General features: G+C 38.1%; 1 protein-coding gene across 1 annotated transcript; it reads right to left on the bottom strand.

Annotated features, from left to right (window-relative positions):
* Nucleotides 1-1,105: 1,105 nt before the first annotated feature.
* On the bottom strand, nucleotides 1,106-15,190 carry CCDC196 (coiled-coil domain containing 196). Its single transcript, XM_043920688.1, has 11 exons — nucleotides 15,169-15,190; nucleotides 13,070-13,131; nucleotides 12,811-12,963; nucleotides 11,429-11,525; nucleotides 10,714-10,764; nucleotides 8,913-8,990; nucleotides 8,627-8,710; nucleotides 8,045-8,104; nucleotides 7,537-7,678; nucleotides 1,490-1,548; nucleotides 1,106-1,306 (listed from the first exon to the last, which is right to left on the bottom strand). Exons 2-11 carry the CDS (start codon nucleotides 13,117-13,119, stop codon nucleotides 1,187-1,189), a joined length of 894 nt encoding a protein of 297 aa, XP_043776623.1. The 5' UTR covers nucleotides 13,120-13,131; nucleotides 15,169-15,190; the 3' UTR covers nucleotides 1,106-1,186.
* Nucleotides 15,191-22,917: the final 7,727 nt, after the last annotated feature.

The following is a 22,917-nucleotide window of genomic DNA, read 5'->3' on the forward strand; positions in this document are numbered from 1 at the left end:
AGAAGGGCTTGGTAAATTGGTGTTTTTAAAAGCTCCCAAGATCTTCTGAAACACAGTTAGGACTGAGAATTACTAGGATAGAACAAGGGTACCAAACTTGGCCCTTAGGAACAGTAGGCAATGGTCAAGCAGATAAGAAGAGAAGAATCTTTCAGGCAGAGGAAGAACTTTGTGCAGAGGCATAGAGATAATAGAACTCATGGAGCATCAGAGGAACTGCAGCCTGTTCTGCATAGCTCAGTGTCCATCTATCGGGGCAGAGGGCTACAGTAGAAGACAAGGCTGGGGATGTAGGTAGAAGGTAGGTCATTATGTGGTTTGCGAGGGAGTTTTCAACTTTACACTAATGTCAATGGGAAATCAGTAGGAAAGTGACATGATCTTGTTTCTCTTTTAGAAAAGATAGTTTTGGCGGTGCTGTGGAAGATTAATTAGAAGGGTTGGAAACCAAGCAAGGAAACCAATTAAGAGGCTCTGGTAATCCAAGCAGGAAAAGGAACCTGAACAAAAACAGTGGTACCAGGAAGGTAGAAGGTATTCAAGGACTAGGTAACTAGGAAGCAGTGTCAGCCGGGCAGATGGATGTAATGGGTGAGAGAGTGAAAGGAGTCTATGGAATATTATTTCTTTAGTTTGTAACTACTTTTGCTCTTTTGTCAGTGGAGGATCTGCCCAGAATTAAACACTTCAGAGGTGGAGTTGTTCTTGTTTAGTCACTAAATCTTGTCCGATTCTTTTGTGCCCACCAGCTCCTCTGTCCATGGGACTTCTCAGGCAAGAAAACTGGAGTGGACTGTTACTTCCTTCTCCAGAGGATCTTGCCAACCCAGGAATCAAACCTGTGTCTTCAGCATTGGCAAGCAGATTCTTTACCCCTGAGGCACCAGAGGAAGCCCTTAGAGGTGGAGAGCAGCAGCTTTTTTATGGACTTGTTAACAACATACAGTGTGGTTTGAATCTAGTCATTTCAAAAATCCAAAGCTGTCGAAATAATCAGAGACTGTTTATTCTAAATGACTAAATTTCTGACATGCGTAAGGCCAAGCATCTAACTAGCATTTCCACCCATTTCGGAGGAGAAAGAGAGTGGAAACAGCACTAAAACAAAGGTTGGAAAGATTTTAATTAACACAAATGGCTGTGCCTAGTCTTTAAATCTATCCAAAGCAAATGGAGTGAAAGCCTTCTAATCCTTCAGCACTTCATCTGGCCTTGACCTCAGAAAAAAGAGCCTCCCTCTTGTATCATCAAACTGACTTCCTTTAGCTCTTTGTTGTTCTGTGTAGGTCTTTGATCCCAGAATTCTCTAAGACAGGAAAAAACAGAAGAAAAAAAAAAACAGCTAAAACCCCAAGTTTCCTGGTACTCACTTTGCAAATTCCCTGCAAATATGAAATTAAAATGTACATTAACAAATGCATTTCAAAATTCTATACCTACTATCTATTCAAGCCTTTAAAATGACTTCAAAAACCAAAGTAATTCTCACCACATTAGATTCATTTTTGTAGGTAGTCTCTCTTCTCATAGTTGTAGTGTCCACGGTACCTGATGGGGAAAATTAGGAAAATGAGAGCTTTCTTTGAGTAAAAAAAAAACCCTAGTTTTATTTTTAGTTGCAAGTCTGTTAGCATTCAGCACAGTATCATATCATTGTAGGACTGACTCTGGTATTAGCGTTGATACAGATTTTTTAATTGCTGTTTTAGAAAATAACTTCATCAAGCAATATTTTTAAAGTAGAAATGGCAAATCTTTTTTTTCTCTTGAAAGCTCATGTCCCACAGGGAAATAAAATCGTTTGACGATTACATCAAATAAAAACAATTTTATTTTGAGAACCTAAAAATGGTGCTTCCAATACAACTTTTTTTTAAACTTTTTATTTTGTATTGGTGTATAGTTGATTAACAATGCTGCGGTAATTTCAGGTGAACAGTGAAGGGACTCACTCTTACATACACATGTATCCATCTCCTCCAAACCCCCTTTAAATAAAGAAATGAGACGATAACTCGGGTACATATCTGTGTACCCTCTGATAACCCAGATACATATTCCTCAAAAATGGCCAACTGTGGACAGCAGAGAACAAACAAAAGATAAAGGTGGGGATGGGGATGAGACAGAGGAGGCAGAAAAAAAGACAGGCCCAGACAGAGAGAAAGGGACACAGTAGACAATGAAAAGGGGGAAAGGGGGCCATTGTAGGGTGCTAAACAGGCTCTGTGGTGAGTCTGTCCTAGGTGAGGGTTGCCAGACTAAAATACAGGATACGCAGTTAAATGTGAATTTCAATAAACACCAAATAATTTTTAGTATAAGTATGTCCCATGAAACACTTGGAACATATTTAAACTAAAAGGTATTGTTTATCTGCAGTTTACACTTAACTGGGCATCTTCTTTCTATTAGCTAAATATGACAACCCTATTCTAGACAACCTGTTGTTCTCCTGAGTGTGTGATGCAAAAAAAAGTTTACAATCTATTGTCACTCATTGAAGAAATATAATAAAGGTACAGCTTACAGTTTTTTTCAACCTTCAAAATTTATGTTTAGGAAAGATGACTTCTGTTCTCCCCTGGACTTCTATGGAGTTTTATAAGAAGTGAAAGAATGACCTAGTTTAGAAATTAACTTCATGACCTACTAATACCATGAACCTAACGCTGACATTGAAAAAGGTCAAATTGCAGCAAAGCTTTAAAAAAACCTGTATTTGAGAGCAGTGCTATTTATCAAGGACCCAGGTTTGAGCTAGCTGTGGGTTTCCACCCCTGCCTTTTAGAATTTTAGCTTAACACTACTATTTTCCTTTCAGCAGCACCTGCGGGAGTGTATTTCGGCCATCAGGAAGTGTAATGTTAAAGTGAAGTAAAGGCTAAAGCTGGGGAGAATGACTTGCTTTCAGAACAGAGGGAGTTATAGAATAAATAAAGTCTCAAGAGTATTCATTTCTCACCACACTGGGCTTTCATCTGAATTTATAAGTGGAGCAAAATATTCACATGCAAACTTCAGCTTCTTAAAAGAGCTCAAGGAAATGCAAAGAGTTGGGGAGGGAGCTAGGGGGCGGGGTAGGGGAGGAGAGAAAAGCAAGGGTGTCAGAATCAAGGGTTTTATCGCCAGTTCTATTATGACGGAAGATAAACATCTTTTTTGAACACCAGCAGGTGTGGTGGGAAACTCAGCTGAATTTAAAGATAGCTACATGCCTGAGCTCTCTTAAGATAGGTGACTGCCAAAGGCCAAGAAATGCTCTCTTGGCTCTACAGAAACAGGGCAGGGCTGCCATGTACTCTAGGTCAAATTGTCTTTTTACAACTGGTCTGGAAGTAAATCCCTTCCAATGTGACTCGTCTCTAGTGAGACCAAAAGGTAAAACTTCACCCAGGCTATAAAATGCTTTTCTGTTCTGTAAGACTAGGAGATGCAGTATGCTAAGCAGATGAGACTGACAATGCTAATGCTGCAACCTGGGCCTCAAGGGAATTTGCAAAGAGGGGTTGCTTAAAGTGTAACAAAGTCAATATTAACAGAGGATTGTATTTTGCCAACCAAGTAGATCACACCACTGTGACGCAGCCAACCAGCACACAGGACAATTGATGTGGGAGGAGGAATTCTTGGCCAGGAGCAGTGGGGGAAAATAAAACCCTCCCTCTGCTTGGAAATCCCTGTAACAGAAGGGCCTGTACCCTGATTTGCTGGAAGGTGTGTCCAAAATTACATTCCATCCATTCTTTAACACAGGTTTGTGAAATTCAATTCTTTTGAAACTAGAGGAAAAGGAACATTATCCAGGAACACTTTTAAGTACTTCAACTTCAAGAAAATCACCACCTTGTGCAATTGCCTGATTTTTTAATTCCTTGTCCTAATTGCCTGATTTATCTGTGGTAGAAAAGAAAAACAGAATTAGACAGCGATTGTGGAGGAAGTGGAGAGTGGCCGTTTTTGGAATGGAGGACCCTGTAGTTTACGGAGTGGAATGATAGTTATGGATGTTGCAGCAGAATACTGAATTTAATATGGTATAATCAAGGCTGCCAGTAATACACCCAGTGTCGTGAAGCATGGTGGGAAACACCAACAGATTTTTAAATGTTTTCATTTGATATATAGGGGAAGTACATTTTGTCCTAAGGGCCATAGAAGACCAATGGCTCCCTAAAGTTTCCTGAATTACCACTGTATGCATACCAAGGCTAGGGACCTGGACGTGATTGGTGCCACCTACTGGGGTAAATGTAGAATTACAAATCTGTCAACCTCTTTTGAAACTAGCATTTCTGTTGTTACTGAAAAAAGTCATGTTGTGGGTATGATTCTTTACTGGGAGGATTATACGTCAAACAGGTGATTGGCCTGCTTCCAAATCATAGACTTGAGAGCTGGAAGAGTCATCAGAAATCATAGACTGGAACACTGTCAATTACAGAATATTTTAAGAGGTGAGCTTTGGATATGGAGTCAGAAACCTGGCTTCTCTGAACCGGCTTCTTGTTCTATAATGCCTACCTCAAAGAGTCATTGTGAGGATTACACAAAACTATATGTTTTCAACTTGCTCTATACTGTGTTATGGTTGTTTTAGATAAAAACACTGAAACAAAATGACTGGTTCAGGTCATCTCACTGGTTAGCCTCAGAGTAAGGCCTGTAAGTCACATATCTGAATTCAAATCCAGTGCTTTTACCCATTAAATGACTATTTCCCAAAATCTGATGGTCAGGTGATTTTACGAGGGATCTGCAATAAATTTAGGAGATGCTGGAACACAGCATTAAATATTGTAAATCATAGTGAGATAACTACCCCCTTTTCAGTTCTTTCAAAGTTGATACCCTCATGGCATCAAGGAGAAAAGTTTCAATTTGGTGGTTTTCTTTAAAACTGTTTACATCTTGCTAATCTTACTTCCTAATAAAGATAAAAGAGGCCTTAGACTTCAGCATCTTGTTAGAATACTAAAATTTTATTTTCTGTATACTTAGGATGTTTACTTTTTATCATAGAAAACTGTAGGCTTTTTTCAAGTAAGACAGCAATACAGTTTTATTTTCAAGGAAGGTATTTAAGAGGTTGAAGTCAAGGTAAACAGAAAAATACTGAATAAACAATAAAAAATAGTTCAAGTGACACAGAAGTTGGGAAACACTGAGCACCCCCCCCAAACCACCTCCCTATCACGTCACTGCTGGTAATCATGGTGGTGGTGGCTGAGTTCCTAAGTCATGTCTGACCCTTTTGCAACCCCATGGGCTCTAGTCCGCCAGGATCCTCTGACCATGGGCTTTCCCAGGTAAGAATACTGGAGTGGGTTGCCATTTCCTTCTCCAGGTTGGTAATCATCTCTTAATATAAGTACTTTAAAAATCCCTCAATGAAGAAAACTAGTATTTCTTTTGTTTTCTTTTCAATAATTAAACACTAGGCTATAAATAGATCAATATAACCAAAATTTAGGACTTAGATTTCAGATCCACTTGGTCTCAAACAAACTCAAAGCTTTTGTATGTGTGTGTTTTAGAAAATAAAACTGGCCTGCAATCAGTATCCAATGCATGTGCAATCCATAAATCAGTAACACACAAGAAATGGGTAACACATACCTGGGGCTACATGCACTTGTGGTAATTGAACAGTTAGTGCCCTATCACTTAGTACTCCAGAAGCTTAAGAGGAGAGAAGAGAAAAGGAGATGTTGATCTCTGGGCTGTTCTAGTTCAGAGTTCAAAGATTCAGGGTTCTGAAAGCAAGGGGAAAAAAAATCTTCTGAGGTGATCATGTTGAATGAAACCCTTCACTATTTATTGACTATTGACTTGATTTGAATCCAGAATGAAAGGATTTTTGGCTTCTTATTCTATGGATCCCTTGAGATGACTTTCAGCTAATTTTAAATGAAATAAGACATGGCTCTCTCGCCCTCGTCACCCTCCCCTCTATCTTTTTAATTCACATTTTAATGACTTTATACTGCTTCTGGTTGTATTCCAGATTCTTACTGGAGAGAAAAACCTCAAGCTCTCTGCTTTCCAATTCTTATCAAAACAAAAGTTAAAAGAAAAATATGGATGGGACATGGGCTGAAGGACAGGTAGATTCCTCCAGTCTTCTAGATTTTCTAACTTTTAAATATGAATCAGTTCAGCTCAACAGAGTGCTATGGACATGGACCAAATGCTCATGAGCTGATCCATCACTTACAAAAAAGTTCAAATCAATAATCTCTTATCACACAGAGCCAAGGAGTAGATAAGAACCAGTCTTAGAAATTGAGATTCTGAATTTATCTTAGAAATATTATTGAGGACATCAGCTAACATGACACAGAGTGTCCTCTCTCCATGATGAGGATTGGAGGAGAAGTTTCTCTCATTTCAGTAAAAGTAAAAGCTATATTTTTTCTGAGGGGTTGGTTTATTTTTATTTTGTGGACACCATAAATCCATGTTTCCTATTCTGGGAAATTCAGAATCAAGTTTGAGACCTGCCTGTACCAACTGTGCGGTACTTTCATTACACATTTTCATGTGTTTACCTGCTTCAACTTATTTTTACTTTGCCTTGATTTAGCCATTTATTTAATCTTTGTGGTATAAATGATTTTATAACCTATTCAAGTCGTTAGGGAATAAGATTGAGAAGAAATTAGAGACATACACATTAATACTGTTAAAACATTGGCATCCCTTAGCCATGATTTTTTCATTGCATGTCTCTTTTTTTAAAAATTACACAGATTCATAGATCCATGAAAATTTAAGCACTCTTTCTTCCTGCCTCTCAGAGACCACTCCTTCATTTTTTTTGAAAGATTTTTTTTTTTAAATGTGGACCATTTTTAAAGTCTTTATTGAATTTGTTACAATACTGCTTCTGGGATTGTTTTGGGATTTGGGTCACAAGGACCAAAACCCTTGTGGCCAAATCCTTGGCTTCCCCACCAGGGATTGAATCTGCACAGCCTGCATCAGGACAGCGAAGTCTAAACCTGTGGGCTCCCTGGGAAGTCCCATTTCTTCATTTTCTTATGGTAAGCTATATGATTTCCTCTAACAATGTCATAAATCCTTTGGGGTGGGGAAATACTGAAACTCCGAGAGGAATATCTGGAGTGGTGAAACTCACAACCATTGTCTGATGTCTCTTTGGTCTTCCATTCTGAAGTAGCAGAGTCTATTCCAATAAGGTTTGTGAGATTAAACTACTCTAATTCCTAGGAAAGGAGAGGTGGTGAGGAGAAAACTAATATTTTATCAAGTGTCAACTGTGTATCTTCCATATATGCTGAGTACACAATGTATGACTTAGTCTTTACAAAGGAAAATTTTATTTCCTCCAGAAGAATCTTTATGTTGATATAAAAGCTTCAGTGTAATAATAATGATGATGATAGTGATAACTTTATTAAAACACTGCTGACTAACTTACTGTGTGCCAGGCATTGTGCTATCACTTTATAAGCAATGGACTCTCCAGTGGAAACAAAACCTGTAATTATGTACCTATGATATTGTACTTACCTTGGGATCTGGGAAGATTCAAAAATTCTTGCTTTGGCTCAAAATTCTGCTGTATGTACAGTGATAACTTCAGATCATTGGCCTTCTGGTAGTTCTTCAAGGCTTCGATTCTCAGCTCAATCACTTTGCCATTAAAGTCATTCTACAAGAGAACATTTCTTAAGACTACTCATATAGCATTGTTCTCTAAATCCACTACTACCCAAATCCTTTTTACTCATAAGTCTTAAAATGATCCTATCACGTTCAGTCTGTAAAAGTGGGGAGAAAGTATTTGTGATTCTTTTCTCATTTCAAATAGAACAAAATCAAGATCATAGGGGAAAAGTGCTATACCCAAGGTGGAGCTGGAGGTTGATCTCTCCAACCATCTTCCCACAAAACATTTCTTTTAGCATGACAGTTGGTAATCCAGATGAGGGGATGAGGTTTAACATCAAGTAACTAAAAGCTTCTATATTGCATAGACGGAACTGTACCCTATGTCCAGCCTTGGAAGACTTTGTACCTGAATGATGTTGGCTTGTTCCTGATACCTGACCCATTCCATTTTCCTCTGTTTCTTTTCCTGGTGGGAGAAAGAGCCTCTGGTGACAAAGTAAATTGAGATCAGAAATCCGTTCTCTCAGTATGCTGCAAAGACTTTATAGCAAAATTATGGTGTCATAGATTCACTAATATATTGGTTTTGACTGCATTAGTCCTCTTAATTGGCCCCACCTGTACAACCTACTCTCCAAAAGCTGAAAGCTAAATGAATAGGATCATTTTCTATCAATGAATGGTCGCAAGAAGCATGATATCTCTAAATATACATTCAAAAGCAAATTAATAAGTATTTTGACATGTCATAGCTATTTCAAAGTTGTCATTATTGGCACAGCTTTTCCTACTTTGCCCTAGCTATCATACTTTACAAGAAACTTGCAATGTCACTCTGCCTCAAATGTAGCATCCCAAGGGAACCAATTCTCCCGTAAAATTTTGTATCTGTTCAGGAGCACACCATAGTTTAGACAGACTATTGCTACATTAAAGATTTCTAATCTCTCAGCTCTAAAAGTCCCTACTTCCAGAAAGATCATACTACCTTCCTTATTTCCTTCACTTTCTCTGCATACAATGTCTCCAGTTCATTCTTGGTCTTCCTAGATGATGAGGGGGTTTTGGGAGCCTGGGAAGAAAGAAGAGAGCTAAAGGAATAGGAGGTCCCAGGAAAGAAATATACTGTCTCAGCCAACAGTAAATCCAATACACCCTTAAGGCCCAGCTCCTACCTGTCTGTCTACCCAAATTAGCCAGGATTGTCAACAGGCTATTTCCATCTGTGTGGCATCAACAACTCAGAAATTCTAAGTACTATGCTGTCCACTTGCCTTTCCATCCTGTAAGTCTGATTTGTTCTTTATCTGCAGTACTCTTTCTTCATCACTGAATTCTTCTGTGTTGAATGTCTGTAGAGGGGCATTTTGGCAAACATTTAAATTAGTGGGACTTTGTGAGGGAAGTGGAAAGCCAATATGGGTCAATTGGAAAGCCAGCAAAACTGGCTTCTTACTGCCACTTAGCAACCTCTCAGGGTCTGACATGAAAAGTGTACTACCAAAGGAGGTTCAGAATGAAGTGAGCCTTTCTATCTGGTCTCTTGAGTGTACTTTATAATAATGAAAACCATTAACTGAACTTTATCATATGCCAATCATTATAGTAAGCTAATTATTCCTTTACTTATTTATGCTACTGCATTACAAACATTCTCATTTAATCCTAACATGGCTGTTTTTATTTCTACTTTATAGGTAAGAAAACCAAGACTAGGAGAGGTTGAGTCATTTGTTTAGGGTCACTCAAGTTGGGAAGTACAGAGCTGGAACTCGAAACAAATCTCTTGGACTCCTTAAGTCTGTGTTCTTAACCATTAGGCACATGATCTTGTCTCCCCATTTCTCATTGTCTAAACATATCAGTAGGGAAAGTCAGTCAAAGCTTGGGTATATGGACATCCCTTAGACAAAGTCTTTCGGGAGCTCTGGAGAAACTGGATTTTGACAGAGGAAGGGTGCTGGCATATTTCTTGTCACTAGGATTCAAGAACTCAGGAACTAAAATTTCTCATAATTCATAGAACTGACGTGTAGCTCCCACTAAGAACTAAGAGCAGATCTCACTACAAGATACAGGGCTTGATAGTATTCCAGTTATTTGTGGAAAAGTGAGATAGAAAACATTGTCAGAGATCACAGTCACACCTGTGTATAGCACGAGACAATCTGCTATTCCAGTCTCATATGTGAAAAAGCTCTTGAATCCCAAAGGCTAAGTACATGAAGGAATTTCTACCCCTGCTTGGTTTCCCATCAAAAGGCCATAACATTTTTATATTAAACTGTGCCTTGATTGTTGCAAAGTTGTAGTGGAATTAAAACTGGGTATTGACAAGAGACTAACAATAGCCAGCATTCCTGAAAAAGAAAGTTAAAGTAAAGAATCAAAGTAGCAAAAAAAAAAAAACCTGGGTATTTATTCATTCAACTTCCATATATTGATCATCTACTGTGTACCAAGCATTGTGCTACAATGCTAGGGATTCCAAGATGAACAAAGCAATCAAGATAGTGGAGAAGCATGTTTCAGAGCAGGGCAGGGAGAGAAGCAAATAAAATAATAATAACACAAAAAAATAATAATGGACTTATAAAAAAGTGCTATGGAAGACATGAACAAAATTGTATAATAGAAAGTAAGGGGTGGGGTGATGCCCTTTTTTCAGTGGAGTAAGTAAGGAGGGCTTCCCTGAGGAGGTGACATTTAAGCAGAGACCTGGAGGACAAGAATGAACCAGCTCTAAGAAAACAGCATTACAGCCCAGGGATAAAGCAAAGGCAAAAGTTTTGAGCAAGGAAAGGTCTTGACATGTGGAGGCCAGTGTGGGAGGGGGGGACTTCTCTGAGAGGAGACTGGAAAGGTGGCAAGAGGCAGCTTATGCCATAATAAGGAATAACTGTAAAGGGTTTTCACAAGAAGAGTGACATGACGTAATAGTTTTAAAAATAAAGATTAAAGAATGAATTGGAATAAGGCATGTGTGGAAACGGAGACAGAAAAAGTGAGGATGTGGACCAGAAAAAAGGGAAGTTGCTCTTTTTCCAAGAGACCCTTAGAGGCACATACACACACCTTGTTCCACAGCATCTCCATTTCCTTGCGAAGCATCTTATTTTTCCTTTCCTGTGGGAGGGGAAAATCCAAACAAACAGAAATTTGTTTGTCTTATTAAAGTTAGAAGAAATTACTAATAGGGTGAACAGGGGGCAGCGGCATAATAAACCACAGAGGAAGGCAATAAATGAGCCTCGCCTCAAGCCCAGGAACATGAGAGATGAGATTGATGATGATGATAAAAAAATAATAACAATTTGGAATAATAACTTTAATTATGGTAATTGTGGTATAATAATATAGTAATGAGTTCCTCACTCTCTCACTGCTTCACATTTCCTGATCATATGACAGCTTCTCTGGGACTCAGACCCCTAATTTCTCATTTTTAAGATCCTTCCTTGTTGATTTTTAAAAATCTAAAAGAATCTCTCACGCTCTTCCCTTTTACTTTGGTATGTTCTATTTATTATGAAATGTGAGGAGTTAATGTGCTTCTACTCATTAATCTTTAGATGGAAAGTTTTTCTAAAAGTCAAAGAAATAGAATTTTTACTAACTAGTCCTTATTCTTCCCAATGTTTCATCTGACTCCCTTCAGTTCAACCAGGACTTCCTAGATCAAGGACCTATGAGTGTTGGAACACCAATGCTCTAGATGAGCACTCTGAAGCTGTGGAACTGAGAGCCCTGTTCAGAAGGCCATTCCCTAGAGTGCCCACCAACCTCTTACCAGATTCTGCTTCATCTCTTCTGCTTCCTTAATGAGCTCGATGACTGAGGAGTCATCATTCTCCTTCCCTGCCATGATCTCCCTCATGATCTGTAGACTAGAAAGAAGAAAGAGATAGCATAAACATAATACTTCCTAAAGAGAAATACTAATATTCCATGACCAGCCAGAAACTATTCTACCATGAGAGGGAGGTGGGGGCTGAAATCATAGGAGTTGTGGAAGTCTTTCTGGACATAAAAGGTCTCCAGTTTCATTCCTAATTGACTTTTACCTTCGGTATGTGCCCTGGAGTGAATTCTGTGCCCTAAAATGCTCAAAAGTTAGGTCTCCAACAGCTAGTGAAATTCCTCTCCACCCCTTTAGATGAAGGTTTTGCTGTATGATGCTTGGAGTAGAAAGGGGGCATTTTTCACCTCTGTGAAGAAGGAGGTTGAGAAACTTGTTGTCTTAAGGATAAATCTCAGAATCATTCCCTGTCCTCTCCCCTGCTTTGCTTCTCTATATAAAAACATTGGAGTTAACTGGGGAACCCACTTATATCCTTATGGTAGCCTCTAGAGAATCAAGCCATCAAAGAGTTTTTGACAAAATCTGAATAAATATCAAGTCTATGACTGTAAGAGAGGATATTCTTCAAAAGCATTAATTAACTTGTGCTTATATTCTTTGTACTTTTCCCTCTTTGTACTTTCCCCTCTCTAATTATAAGTGGAGAAGCAAGCCTTTGTGTTTCCTTGCCCTGAGACGGCTGAGTTTCTGGGTTGTAAGCAGCTGTTGATTGACCACAATTTTCTGCCTGGCTTTTGTTCTCACAGCTTTCTGCCTGACTTTTGCTCTCCAAAAGTCTAAGCTCCATGAGGTGCTTTTGCTAAGGTAGGCACATTAAGGTGAGATTCTCTAGGACTAGGAAGGAAAAAGAAAGTTGGTAAATTCCAAGAACAGTGAGTGCCTTAGCAAAGAGTTAAGACCTCAATTGCCTAGTACATTTATTAAGAGTAAGGTCAGACCCTAATCCAGAGGAGTTTGATGCTCAGAAATGATTGCCATTCCACAGCTTGGCCTTTGAAGAGCAGTCATGCCTCCTAAGGTGATTCCACAAACATGGATGGGCAGCTGTCTGTGTGACCCTGGTACACGGAGGATACTGAAGGCTCTTATCTTTTCCTTGGGAAGAAACGTAACTGTAGTGCTGTGAGATGAGCTGAGTCATATTTAATTCTACTAAAAGAAAAAAGGATTCCTTGCCACTCTGATTTTGTGGTTACTTTCTTGTTAATCTACTATAGCTACTAAACCTTTTAAAAAATGTAAATAATCATTGCTAAATCCAGTTCTCCTGCCTTTCCCCTTTTAGGAAATCCTGAAAAGGGAACACATACCTTCTTTGTTTTTCCTCCAAGTTAGACATCAACTTCTGGAACAACAGGTTGTTCTTGTCTTCTAGAGGTTTTAGTATCTCTAGCAGTTCCTGCTTCCTCAGTTTTAAGTCCTCATTTAACTCCTTCAAGTAGTTGTCATCTAATTTAGAACTTCTGTGGGAAAAGACACTATATTTTCCTTTATCCTGGACTAATAAAATAGAGACCCTCTTCTCTCTCCTGGATAGTTACCACTCAGCATCTTCCATCATAGACTTACCTTGTTTTGGAAGATAAGTAAGATTCTGGAGAGTTTGAAGCACTTGTCATCTTGAAGGAAAACTTCCACTCTAAGAATAAAAAAGGTCTTCTTGAAAATATGTGCCTTCTTGTTCCGTTCAGTTAAGTCATCGTTTTTGTGCTGCTGTTCTTGAAACTCCTGTTGCACTGGACTGATTTTAGCTACAGGTTGAGGTCACAATGGCGCTAAGACCACAGATTAAACAGGTCTTTTAAGTAACTTCAACATCAGTGACAGCTTGTTGACTGAAAATACAACTAATGATATCTGATCAGTTCTTGCCTTAGCTTTAGCCAATGCCAAAAGTTTTATTCTGAAGTCTTTGATTGAATAGGATAGTATCATAAAACATGTATATTATGGAATTCCTACTGTGTTAGAGAATGATGGCTTGTCAAAAAAAACTCATCAACACCATCTTCCATGGCAATTGACCTCCAGGGAATAGAGTGCCTGCTATCTGTAGGGCACAGTACTGACTGGATTCTGTGAGTGAGGAAAAGATAAAGACAGAGCATCTACCTTCGGGAGTCTTCAGAGGAGGAAAGGATATCTCTAGCATACACCTAAAATAATAGAGGCCAAACTGGCAAATGCAAGGTATGAGTATAATATTGAGCAATGTAATACATGAGCCAATTGTCATTACTTTTTTATCTTTAAAATGTGATATATCACAATGGTAAGGTAGAATTACACTAGACATGTAACAAGAGGATATAGTTTGTAAAAGCTCATGTGAAAGATCACCCCATGGCCAAATTCCTTCCTGAGAGCCTGTAATTCTAGACTTCCCTTCAGATTCTGAATTTGCTTCCACTTTCCTTGCCCTACTGGAATCACATTTTTCTTAGCCCCTAAGATCTTCCATTTTCTTCTGTTCACGTCGTGATCAGAGGATAACTCTTAAGAGTTATACATTTGTTTCTTTATGTTCTTGTGTGTGTGTGTGTGTGTGTGTGTGTGTGTGTGTGTGTGGCCTTGCTGTATGGCTTGTGGGATCTTAGTACCCTAACCAGGGATTCAATTTGGGCCCATGTAGTGAAAGCATGGAGTCCTAACCACTGGACCACTCAGGGAACCCCTTTTATGCTCTTTAAACACAGTTTTAGGACCATATTTTCAATGACATTCTCAAGTGTGAACTGTCTTGTTAATTTCAAGTAAGCCTTTTCGGGGATGTCCTAGGAGCATTCTCCAAAGTAACTTAGACTTTCTGTCTTTTGGGAAACCTTAAAGGCAGTGAAAATGCAGTAGCAATGATACAAGATGTAGTTTGTCAGATCTTGGTTTGAACCTCAGCTTCGCTGTGAGCAGTGCTCTGACTGTGAGCGAGTCACTATATTCTCTGTCTCAGTTTCCACTCTTATAAAAATGAGGTTAGTAAACTACAAGGTTTGTTGTGAGAATGAGATGTAGTTATGTGAAGCTTCTGGCTCATGTCAGGTATTTACATGTTAGTGAATGTTTGGATGGTTTGGATTTAGGGATTGTTTTATGTCCTAAGAGGTCAGATACAAAATAGATGATTTATATTATGCTAATGAAACTTAAGCTTCAGAGTCCTTCATTTTCATAGGCCTCTTCCAAAGACGCTGTATCTCATTTTGTATTCTTTTTTGGAAGGAGGGAACTCCCCAAACTATATACACTGTAAGGGTATATAAAGTATTTTCTATACCAAAACCTCTCTTTAGGTAGTCTCTACAGATATTTTTTCTAAAACATGTATGTGTCACTTGTAAGTTTTATATGATAGCTAGTGTAATATGACACCAAATTAGAATAGCCGTATCAGGTGCAGCATAATGTAATTCACATTGGTTGCCCTAGGAGTGCCCATGAAAAGTTTGGGCTGAATGAGTCTGAGCAAAATCCTGTTAGAAGAAGGAACAAAGTGGACTAATTATTAGTAGTAGCTTTTTAGATTGTAGATGTGGGAGGTATTACAAATAGAGGACAAAGATGGCATTGATCACTAAAGCATGACCTCTTTAAATTACATGTTGTAACATTTGGTTGGCAGAATTATGTTAGAATTTTAAAACATTTAATGTGCAGACAGCATCCCAACTCACCTTCCTTTCTGTCCTTGGTTGGGAATGACTGAGGTAGAACACTTGCTATTCTGATGTGCTCTTTTCTATAGCCAATCAGCACCTTTAATTTCCTAACATTCTGACGCCCTTTCTTCAACTTGGAATATGACTTCCAAGAGGAATTCCTTGTAATAGCATACACAGACTTTAAGAGCTTAAAGCAAACAAACAAACAAATCAACCCAAGCCTCAAAACAACAGTATGGAATGGAAGAAAATCGACATATTAATTATTTCTGGGACAGATGTAGGGAGGGTGAAGCTATAGATGACCATTAGAAGTGGAAAGAAAAGAAGGTGAATTCTAGTTTTTCCTAAAGTAGACATTTAGGTCATCTGTTGATTGAGGAAGCATAGTAGGAAACTTCGAAAGAGTAATGACTTGAGACTGGGAATAGCACCTGAGCAGTGGAAAAGGAAGTCAACCAGGCAAGAGTGAAAGGACTGCCAAGTAGTGCTAAGGGTCAAGGTCAGTTTGGGAACGGCAGATCTGTTACGGCAGATCTGTTATGAATTGGTAGTAATACAATTTCTCCAGCAGGACTTGGCACACTAGAAGCAGTAGGAGAGAGAGCAGATGGTTGTTTGATTCTGAGCTGTGACTTGGCAGAACTGATATGTAGAAGTTCAAGGGTGTAAGGAGGCTGAGAGGGCTGGTGAGCGTAATCAGCAAAAGGTTGATCATCATTCAGGTGATGCAGGGAAAAATCATGGAAAAAGGGGGTAGCTAAGAGGGGGAATCAAGGAGTTGAGTTTAAGGAGTTTGGGGTGGAAGAACAGGAGATTATGGTCAGTGAACACACTTCTTAGGAAATAATTTGTAGAACCTCATCACTTTTTAGATAAATTCTAGTAGAAATTCATATTTTTTTTCCTGCAGTAAGCTTTCTGTTGCTTCCTGTCACTGCACAATATTCACTGAAATTCATGTGACACCTCAAAATAGGCCTTATAACAAGCTATTCACAATGACCTCATCCAACATTATAGCATTTGATTTTAGTATCTGTTAAGAAAAAGTGTGATTGCTCTATAATTAGAGAACTCAGAGCAGTAGCATTTTCATGTTAGTTTTACCAGTAGAAAATCAGATTAGTTTAATTAAGCCACGTCTCCAAGAGGAGAGGCAATTATTTTCATATTACAGCAAAAAAAAAAAAATTTTTTTTCCCCCTGTTCTCCCTCCCTCAGCTTTGGTTGTAGCAGCAAAATTACAGAATGCCTCAGGGAAGAAACATGAGGACCTTCTGGTCCTTTCTGACCCAGAGCCACTTCAACCCCTGAGGAGATGATAAGAATTCCATTAACTAAAGTAAGGACAGAAGTGCTGGCAAAATCATAATAGCAAAAGCTTGTAGGCTCTTAAAGATCACCCACATCTCCCTGTGTTGCTTGTTGCAACCATTTTGTGGTCTGCTTCACTTTAATCTGTGCTAGAGCTGTCCCAGGCTAGGGTACACCTACATTTGGAGTGAATCCAGGTAGCTAAGAAGAGGAAGATTAAATTTTGGAACTCTTAAATTCTCTGTGTTATTGTTGAGGTCTTTATGAAAGCAACATAGTCTCTCAGTGTATCCAGATACTTAGTACATGGTCTTCAAATTGAGGTATGTGAATGTTCACAAAGATTTTTCAAGAAATGCGAAAACAAGGGTTGTCTTCAGGCGATCTTGCTTGATTCTAGTTTCCACAAGTACTTACTTATTAAAATGGATCTGCCTGAAAATGCCCCTTGATGACTTCTATCACCCCTTTCCTAATTACACTTTTACACTTGTTAAAATGGAATCCTTTCAACCATCTGAAATCTTTCGTGACTTATCCTACTTCAGTGGTATGCTTTGGTGGATGTCTGTCTATAAACATCTGGGACATTAAACTAACCACAGTGTTGGTGTTGGAGTTAGAGTGAATGATTATTAGTGACTAGATTACAAATTCTTTTGCAGGTCATGTGGTTTTCAATTCTTCCAACAAAATTGAAGAATGACATAATCAAATTGTCAGCTTAACTTTATTAAATATAAATTTTGATGATAAATTACTATATGGGTTTTGTCTTATAATTCAGAAAGAGTTCAAAGATCTGAGTGACCCTGCTATAACAAAACATCTGCCATTCTTATTTGCTTATTTGTCTAAACAAGTTCTCTCAGGGAACATTGTATGTAAAGCAAAAAATGTGAATAAAATTGGTGCTGGTCTGTTTTATTCTAGCCATAAATAATATTCACCTATGAATACAAAAGTTAATAAGGGGAAAACAGTCTACCAACCAAATTAATAGAAGCATTTCCAACATAATTCATTGTAATTAAAAATTAACATGAAAATGTCTTTTTTGTCAATGTGTACTACTAATAACTATAATGCTAATGCAATTCTGAAGAAATTTTAACATTTAGCAACATAAGGTGACAGGAAATAAAAAAATAAAATTTCAATGTACATACATATTTTGCAGGGAAGAATGATAGGCTGATAAAAAAGAGACTTCAAGCATAAAATATGTTACATTTGAATAAAATTCTGTGGGGGAAATGGGATGGAAATTTGCGTTCAAGGAGGAAAAGGAGAAAATGTAAAAATTTTGACTGCTAAAGAAGAGCTTGTTCATGTATTTAGATTTTATTGCATATGAGTTTTTAAAATTAATTGGATACATTTTAAAGAAATAAAAAAGATTTATTTGAAATGTCAGTATTACATCAGAAATTGTATTTTTTAACCTCTTTGACTTACAATAAAAAGATGAGATGTCAACCTAAAAACATGTGAAATGATACCTAGTTTCCTAGTGTTTCAAAATTCTTTTAGAATAGACAAGTAAAAAATAACAAGTCTAAAGACCATTGCTCCAGGGCCGTGGTTCTTGGCTCTGATATATTTAAGAATCCCCTGGGAAACCTGTAAAGGCTGCAGATTTCCAGGCTCATCCCCCAGAGATCCTACTCGGCGCATCTGGAGAAAGTACAGTTTTAACAAGCACTCCCTGGTGATTTTGATATGTGATCTGTGGCCTGACCTTTGAGAAATACCACTTCAAGGTTTCTTCTCAGATCACAATGCATCAGCAGAAGGCTGCTTACTTACACGGTTTTTTTCCTGGGTCATCTATAGAACTTCCTGCCTCCTCTGAGTCATATTTTGTGTCACGCCTTCACCATTCACTTGGGATGCCTTGAGGAATTTTTACGAAGCCTTCCTGAATTTGTAAAGAAGATTATCCAATACATCAGTCTCTTACCTACTCTCCTGGCCGCCAGTGCTGCCCACATATCACAAATTTCACTCAGAATTAGGTACTAAAGAAAGTGTTGCTTCTTCAGGAAACTATCGGTATGCAGTTTTCCTTAGGGATAAATCAATAAACTAATTTTGTTTTTCTTTTCGTCTGGTTTACTGAGAATCTTAGAGATAATTTTGTGCCTTTGAACCTTTGGGTCCTAGCTCTTTCTTGCTTATGATCTTCCAATTAATATTTTTCTTGCTCCTGATTTTTTAAATGATCTTCCTCTTTTTTATTGTTAAATCATCTCAGATCCTCTCTAGAGAAGTATAAATATGTAAACAATATCAAAAATTACTCTTTTCTATCTAATTTAAATATATATGGATACAATAGATTGGAGCCAAAATATTTTCTAGTTTTATTCACCTGTGTGTATACATCTGTAAAGGAACCTTGCTTTACTTATGGAAGTACAGAATGGATTGATGAAATTTACTGTTACATTTTGGGTGTTCTCAGTGGTAAGTCATACTGGGATTTCAGGTGCACAACTGGAAAAATGGGGAGTAGGATAAACTAGATGGACTTGGGGGACTAGCTTATTGCATGGTGGGGACTGAGTGGGGATAGAGGGCAGCAGAAGCTTAGTCTGCAGTAAGTATGGGGGTAGGAGTCACCACTTGGCTCCAACTGACATGCAGACCAACTCTGCCAGTTCTTGTGACTTTCAAGAGAAAACGGGTGACTTTATGTCACTTCTTGACTTTTAAGTGTTGTATGAATCAAACAACATATTTATGGGATTCATTTGCCCTATAGACTGCCATTTTGAAACCTAAACTCAGGGCAAATCAATTTTTTCTGTACTTTCCAAGTTTTTCTTTTTCTTGCATTGAAATGATCACCTTCAAATAGCCTTTTAGATCCAGGTAATGTACAAAATGTTTTGCTTAAATTATATGAAATGCCAATTTGATCTCATTTCCTAATTTGAAAGGTTTAGATTGAGTGTATCAGCGAGTGAATGACAGAGGCAACACTCTCCAAAATAAAATGAAAACCAAACCCCCAAAACCACAGGTTTTTTGACATTTATTGTTAGGCATTATGGGAGACATAAAAAAGTATTATATAAATAAAACATAATATTAGTAGACAATCTAGTCATACTGTATAGTCAGAATCACAAGTAGGCTCAGTATTCTAGACTGAGCAGAGAATTCTCTGATTCTGGTTTAGCTATTCATACAGGCTTATATGCTACATCAGCTGAAAAAACCAAACAGCATAAAGTATCTCTCTACTGAAGTTTTAAAAATTTAGTAATAATCATGTATAATTTTAGACGCTACAAAATAAAAATAAATACAAAATTATGTACCCTTGTAACCTATACTGCTTCAATAATCAAATACTAAAAATAAGATGATTTATCATGTTATTAAGCCTTTCTTCTGCATTGCAGCATTTTTTCTTTTTTTTTTATTTGCACTTGCAAACAAATAATTAGAGGATTATAAATGATAATTAGAAAATATAAAAAAAACAAAGTCTGAGCAGGGATTGTATTTCTAAAAGGCTGTATAGTGCTAGGTGACAAAAATCTTCTGACTTTATAAGCTGCTATTTTCCAAGCACAGAAAAATTTTATTCAGAGACTTGTTTACTATACCAAATCAGACTCCTTTTCCAATTTCAGTTTGGGTGCACTGTAGCAAACTTTCTGAATGTTACAAAATGAGGCATCAAATTAAACATTATTTCTGAACTACAGAATCATTTTAAATAAGGTACTATTACTTGGGTACATGTATTATAAACTTATCTGTAAGCCAAACAGCATTTACTAAAAAGAAAATGAAGTGCATTATGTAGTAATGCATCATGACAGTAAAAGTCCTGAAATTTTCTCATTCATTAAATTTTCTCATTCACTAAAGACTGTTTACGATGGTCACAAAGCTTAATTTAAGAGATTCACATTCATTAAGTAAAAGTTCTTTGGAACTGAAGTTATGATATGGCTTACTGTTTAAAAATAATACTGCCCTAGGAACATAAAAAAGCTTAAAAGGGGTGAGTATATTAATGGCTCTTCTGGGAAGCCCTCTGTCATCTCTATAAAGCCACTCATGAGCATATGATCATGGTAAAAGAGAGACAGATATATTCTTTGGTCTTGCTCATTGAACAGATGCAATAATAATCAAACTGAATTGAAATTGATAGTTGAAATCATCAACATTTTTCAGCTTGAAACCTTTTTGTGTGTAGCAGGCACAGATGTTTTCCTATGTCAAGGCTGCTTCCTCTTCGGCCATGTGTCCAGTTCCCAGGTTGGATCACAGCTGGTCAGAGCCTCTTTGCCAATGACAAGTTTAAGTATAGACATGTGATTCAGTCCTGGCTGACAAAACTTAAGGGGAAGGCTGCTGGGGTTTCTGGGTAAAATTTGTCCTTTTTAATAAAAGAAGAGAGAGAAAAAAAAGCATATTTACTCTCTACCTCTTTCTTACTTTGGACACTGTCCTCAAGGGAGAGAAAGCTTGAGGGGACTGTAGCCATTTTACAAGGTAGAAGACTAAGAGAATTATAAAGAAACTAAGTCAGCACCCTGACAAGCTGAAAGTACTAAAGCATCCTTTGACCCACTTACCTCCAGACTTCTCCAGACCTGAAAAAAAAAAAATGCCTTTGTTGTTTAAGTCACTGGTAGCTAGATTCCCTGTTGCTTGCTGTTTAATAGAGTCTACTGGAATACTATATAAATGCAGGGTAAGTGGTGTGCCAGAGCCAGCTCACTGGCTGGTGAGACAACTGTGCCCATCTCTTTCCAATTCTGCTGTCAGTGACTTCAAGTTGATAGTTTTAAATTACCTATGATGGGACTATTTACACTATGGGACTAGGCCAATGATACCTATCAGGACTCCCCCAACGCCTCCCAGAAAGCCAGTTAAGCATTTATCAGCAGCATACTACTGGGTTACTTACATTACCCTCACAAATAATAATATCTACTATGCTACCTTTGTAAAGAATCTTCCCACAATGCTGGAGGCCTGGGAAGATCCCCTGCAGGAGGGCATGGCAACCCACTCCAGTATTCTTGCCTGGAGAATCTCAATGGACAGATGAGCCTGGCGGGCTGCGGTGCATGGGGTTGCAAAGAGTCGGACACTACTGAGCAACTCAGCACAGCCTGTAACATGCTATCTATCATCTTAAAAATATATTTTTTCAATTTATTTGTTTGGATTTTTGATTGTGCTTGGTCTTCATTGTTGTGCATGGGCTTTCTCTAATTGGGGCGAGTGGGGGCTACTCTAGTTGCAGTGCACAAGCTTCTCATTGTGGTGGCTTCTTTTGTTGTGGAGCTAGGCTTTAGGTGCACGAACTCAATAGTTGTGGTGCTGGCTTATTTGCCCCATGACGTGGAATTTTCACAGACCAGAGATTGAGCCCATGTTCCCTGCATTAGCAGGCAGGCAGATTCTTAACCACTGGACCACCAGGAAATTCCACTACCTACCATCTTTTAAATTGTATTTCTTAACAGCAAATGTATAAGGAATTATACTGAGACATTTTCAAGCTGTAGAATTTTAGAACTGTAAAGGATTTTTTTTAACTGGAGGATAATTGCTTTACTATGCTGTGTTGGTTTCTGCTGTACAATGTAACTTGGCTATGAGTGCACATATATGCTCTCCCTCTGGAGCCTCCCTCCCGCCCTGCACCCCATATCCCAGCCCTTTAGGTCATATAGAGCCCTGGGCTCAGCTCCCTCTACTGCATAGTTGCTTCTGCTAGCTATCTGTTTTACACAAGATAGTATATATATGTCAATGCTTCTCTCTCAATTCATTCTCCCTCCTCCTTCCCACACTGTGTCCACAAGTCTGTTCTCTAAGTCTATGTCTCTATTGAAAAAAAGTGAAAGTTAGTCGCTCAGTCGTGTCTGGCTGTTGGTGACCCCAAGGACTGTAGCCCTCGAGGCTCCTCTGTCTGTTGGGATTCTCCAGGCAAGAATACTGGAGTGGGTTGCCATGCCCTTCTCCAGGAGATCTTCCCAACCCAGGGATTGAACCCAGGTCTTCCACATTGCGGGTAGATTCTTCACTATTTGAGCTAGCATCTCTATTACTGGCCTACAAATGGGTTCATCAGTACCATTTTTCTGGAGTCCATATATATTCATTAATAGACAATATTTGTTTTTCTCTGACTTACTTCACTCTGTATGACAGGCTGTAGGTAGAACTGCACAGGATTTTAGTAAGGCAGAGAAAAATTAAATCTTAAGTGATTTTAAAACAAACCTAACATGACATAACTAATTAATAGCAGAGTCAAGTTTACACTTTGCCTCTATTCCCATCTTAGTGATCTTTCTAGTACAACACAGAACCATTATACTATTTGCATAATAATTATAGCAACAATAATAATCCTTTGCCTATGAACATCTAGCCGCAAATAAAAGTATTAAGCCT

The sequence above is a fragment of the Cervus elaphus genome, chromosome 12, assembly GCF_910594005.1.
Source record: "Cervus elaphus chromosome 12, mCerEla1.1, whole genome shotgun sequence".
Classification (NCBI taxonomy): domain Eukaryota; kingdom Metazoa; phylum Chordata; class Mammalia; order Artiodactyla; family Cervidae; genus Cervus; species Cervus elaphus.

Bases quoted from the DNA above. Each gene is read 5' to 3' on its own strand.
- CCDC196 (XM_043920688.1), bottom strand. From the start codon at position 13,119: ATGACAAGTGCTTCAAACTCTCCAGAATCTTACTTATCTTCCAAAACA. The intron at 11,526-12,810 runs GTATGTGTTCCC...TCTTCTTTCTAG, and splicing joins TTGGAGGAAAAACAAAGAAG to TCTACAGATCATGAGGGAGA. The intron at 7,679-8,044 runs GTACAAAGTCTT...GTTCTCTTGTAG, and splicing joins AACAAGCCAACATCATTCAG to AATGACTTTAATGGCAAAGT.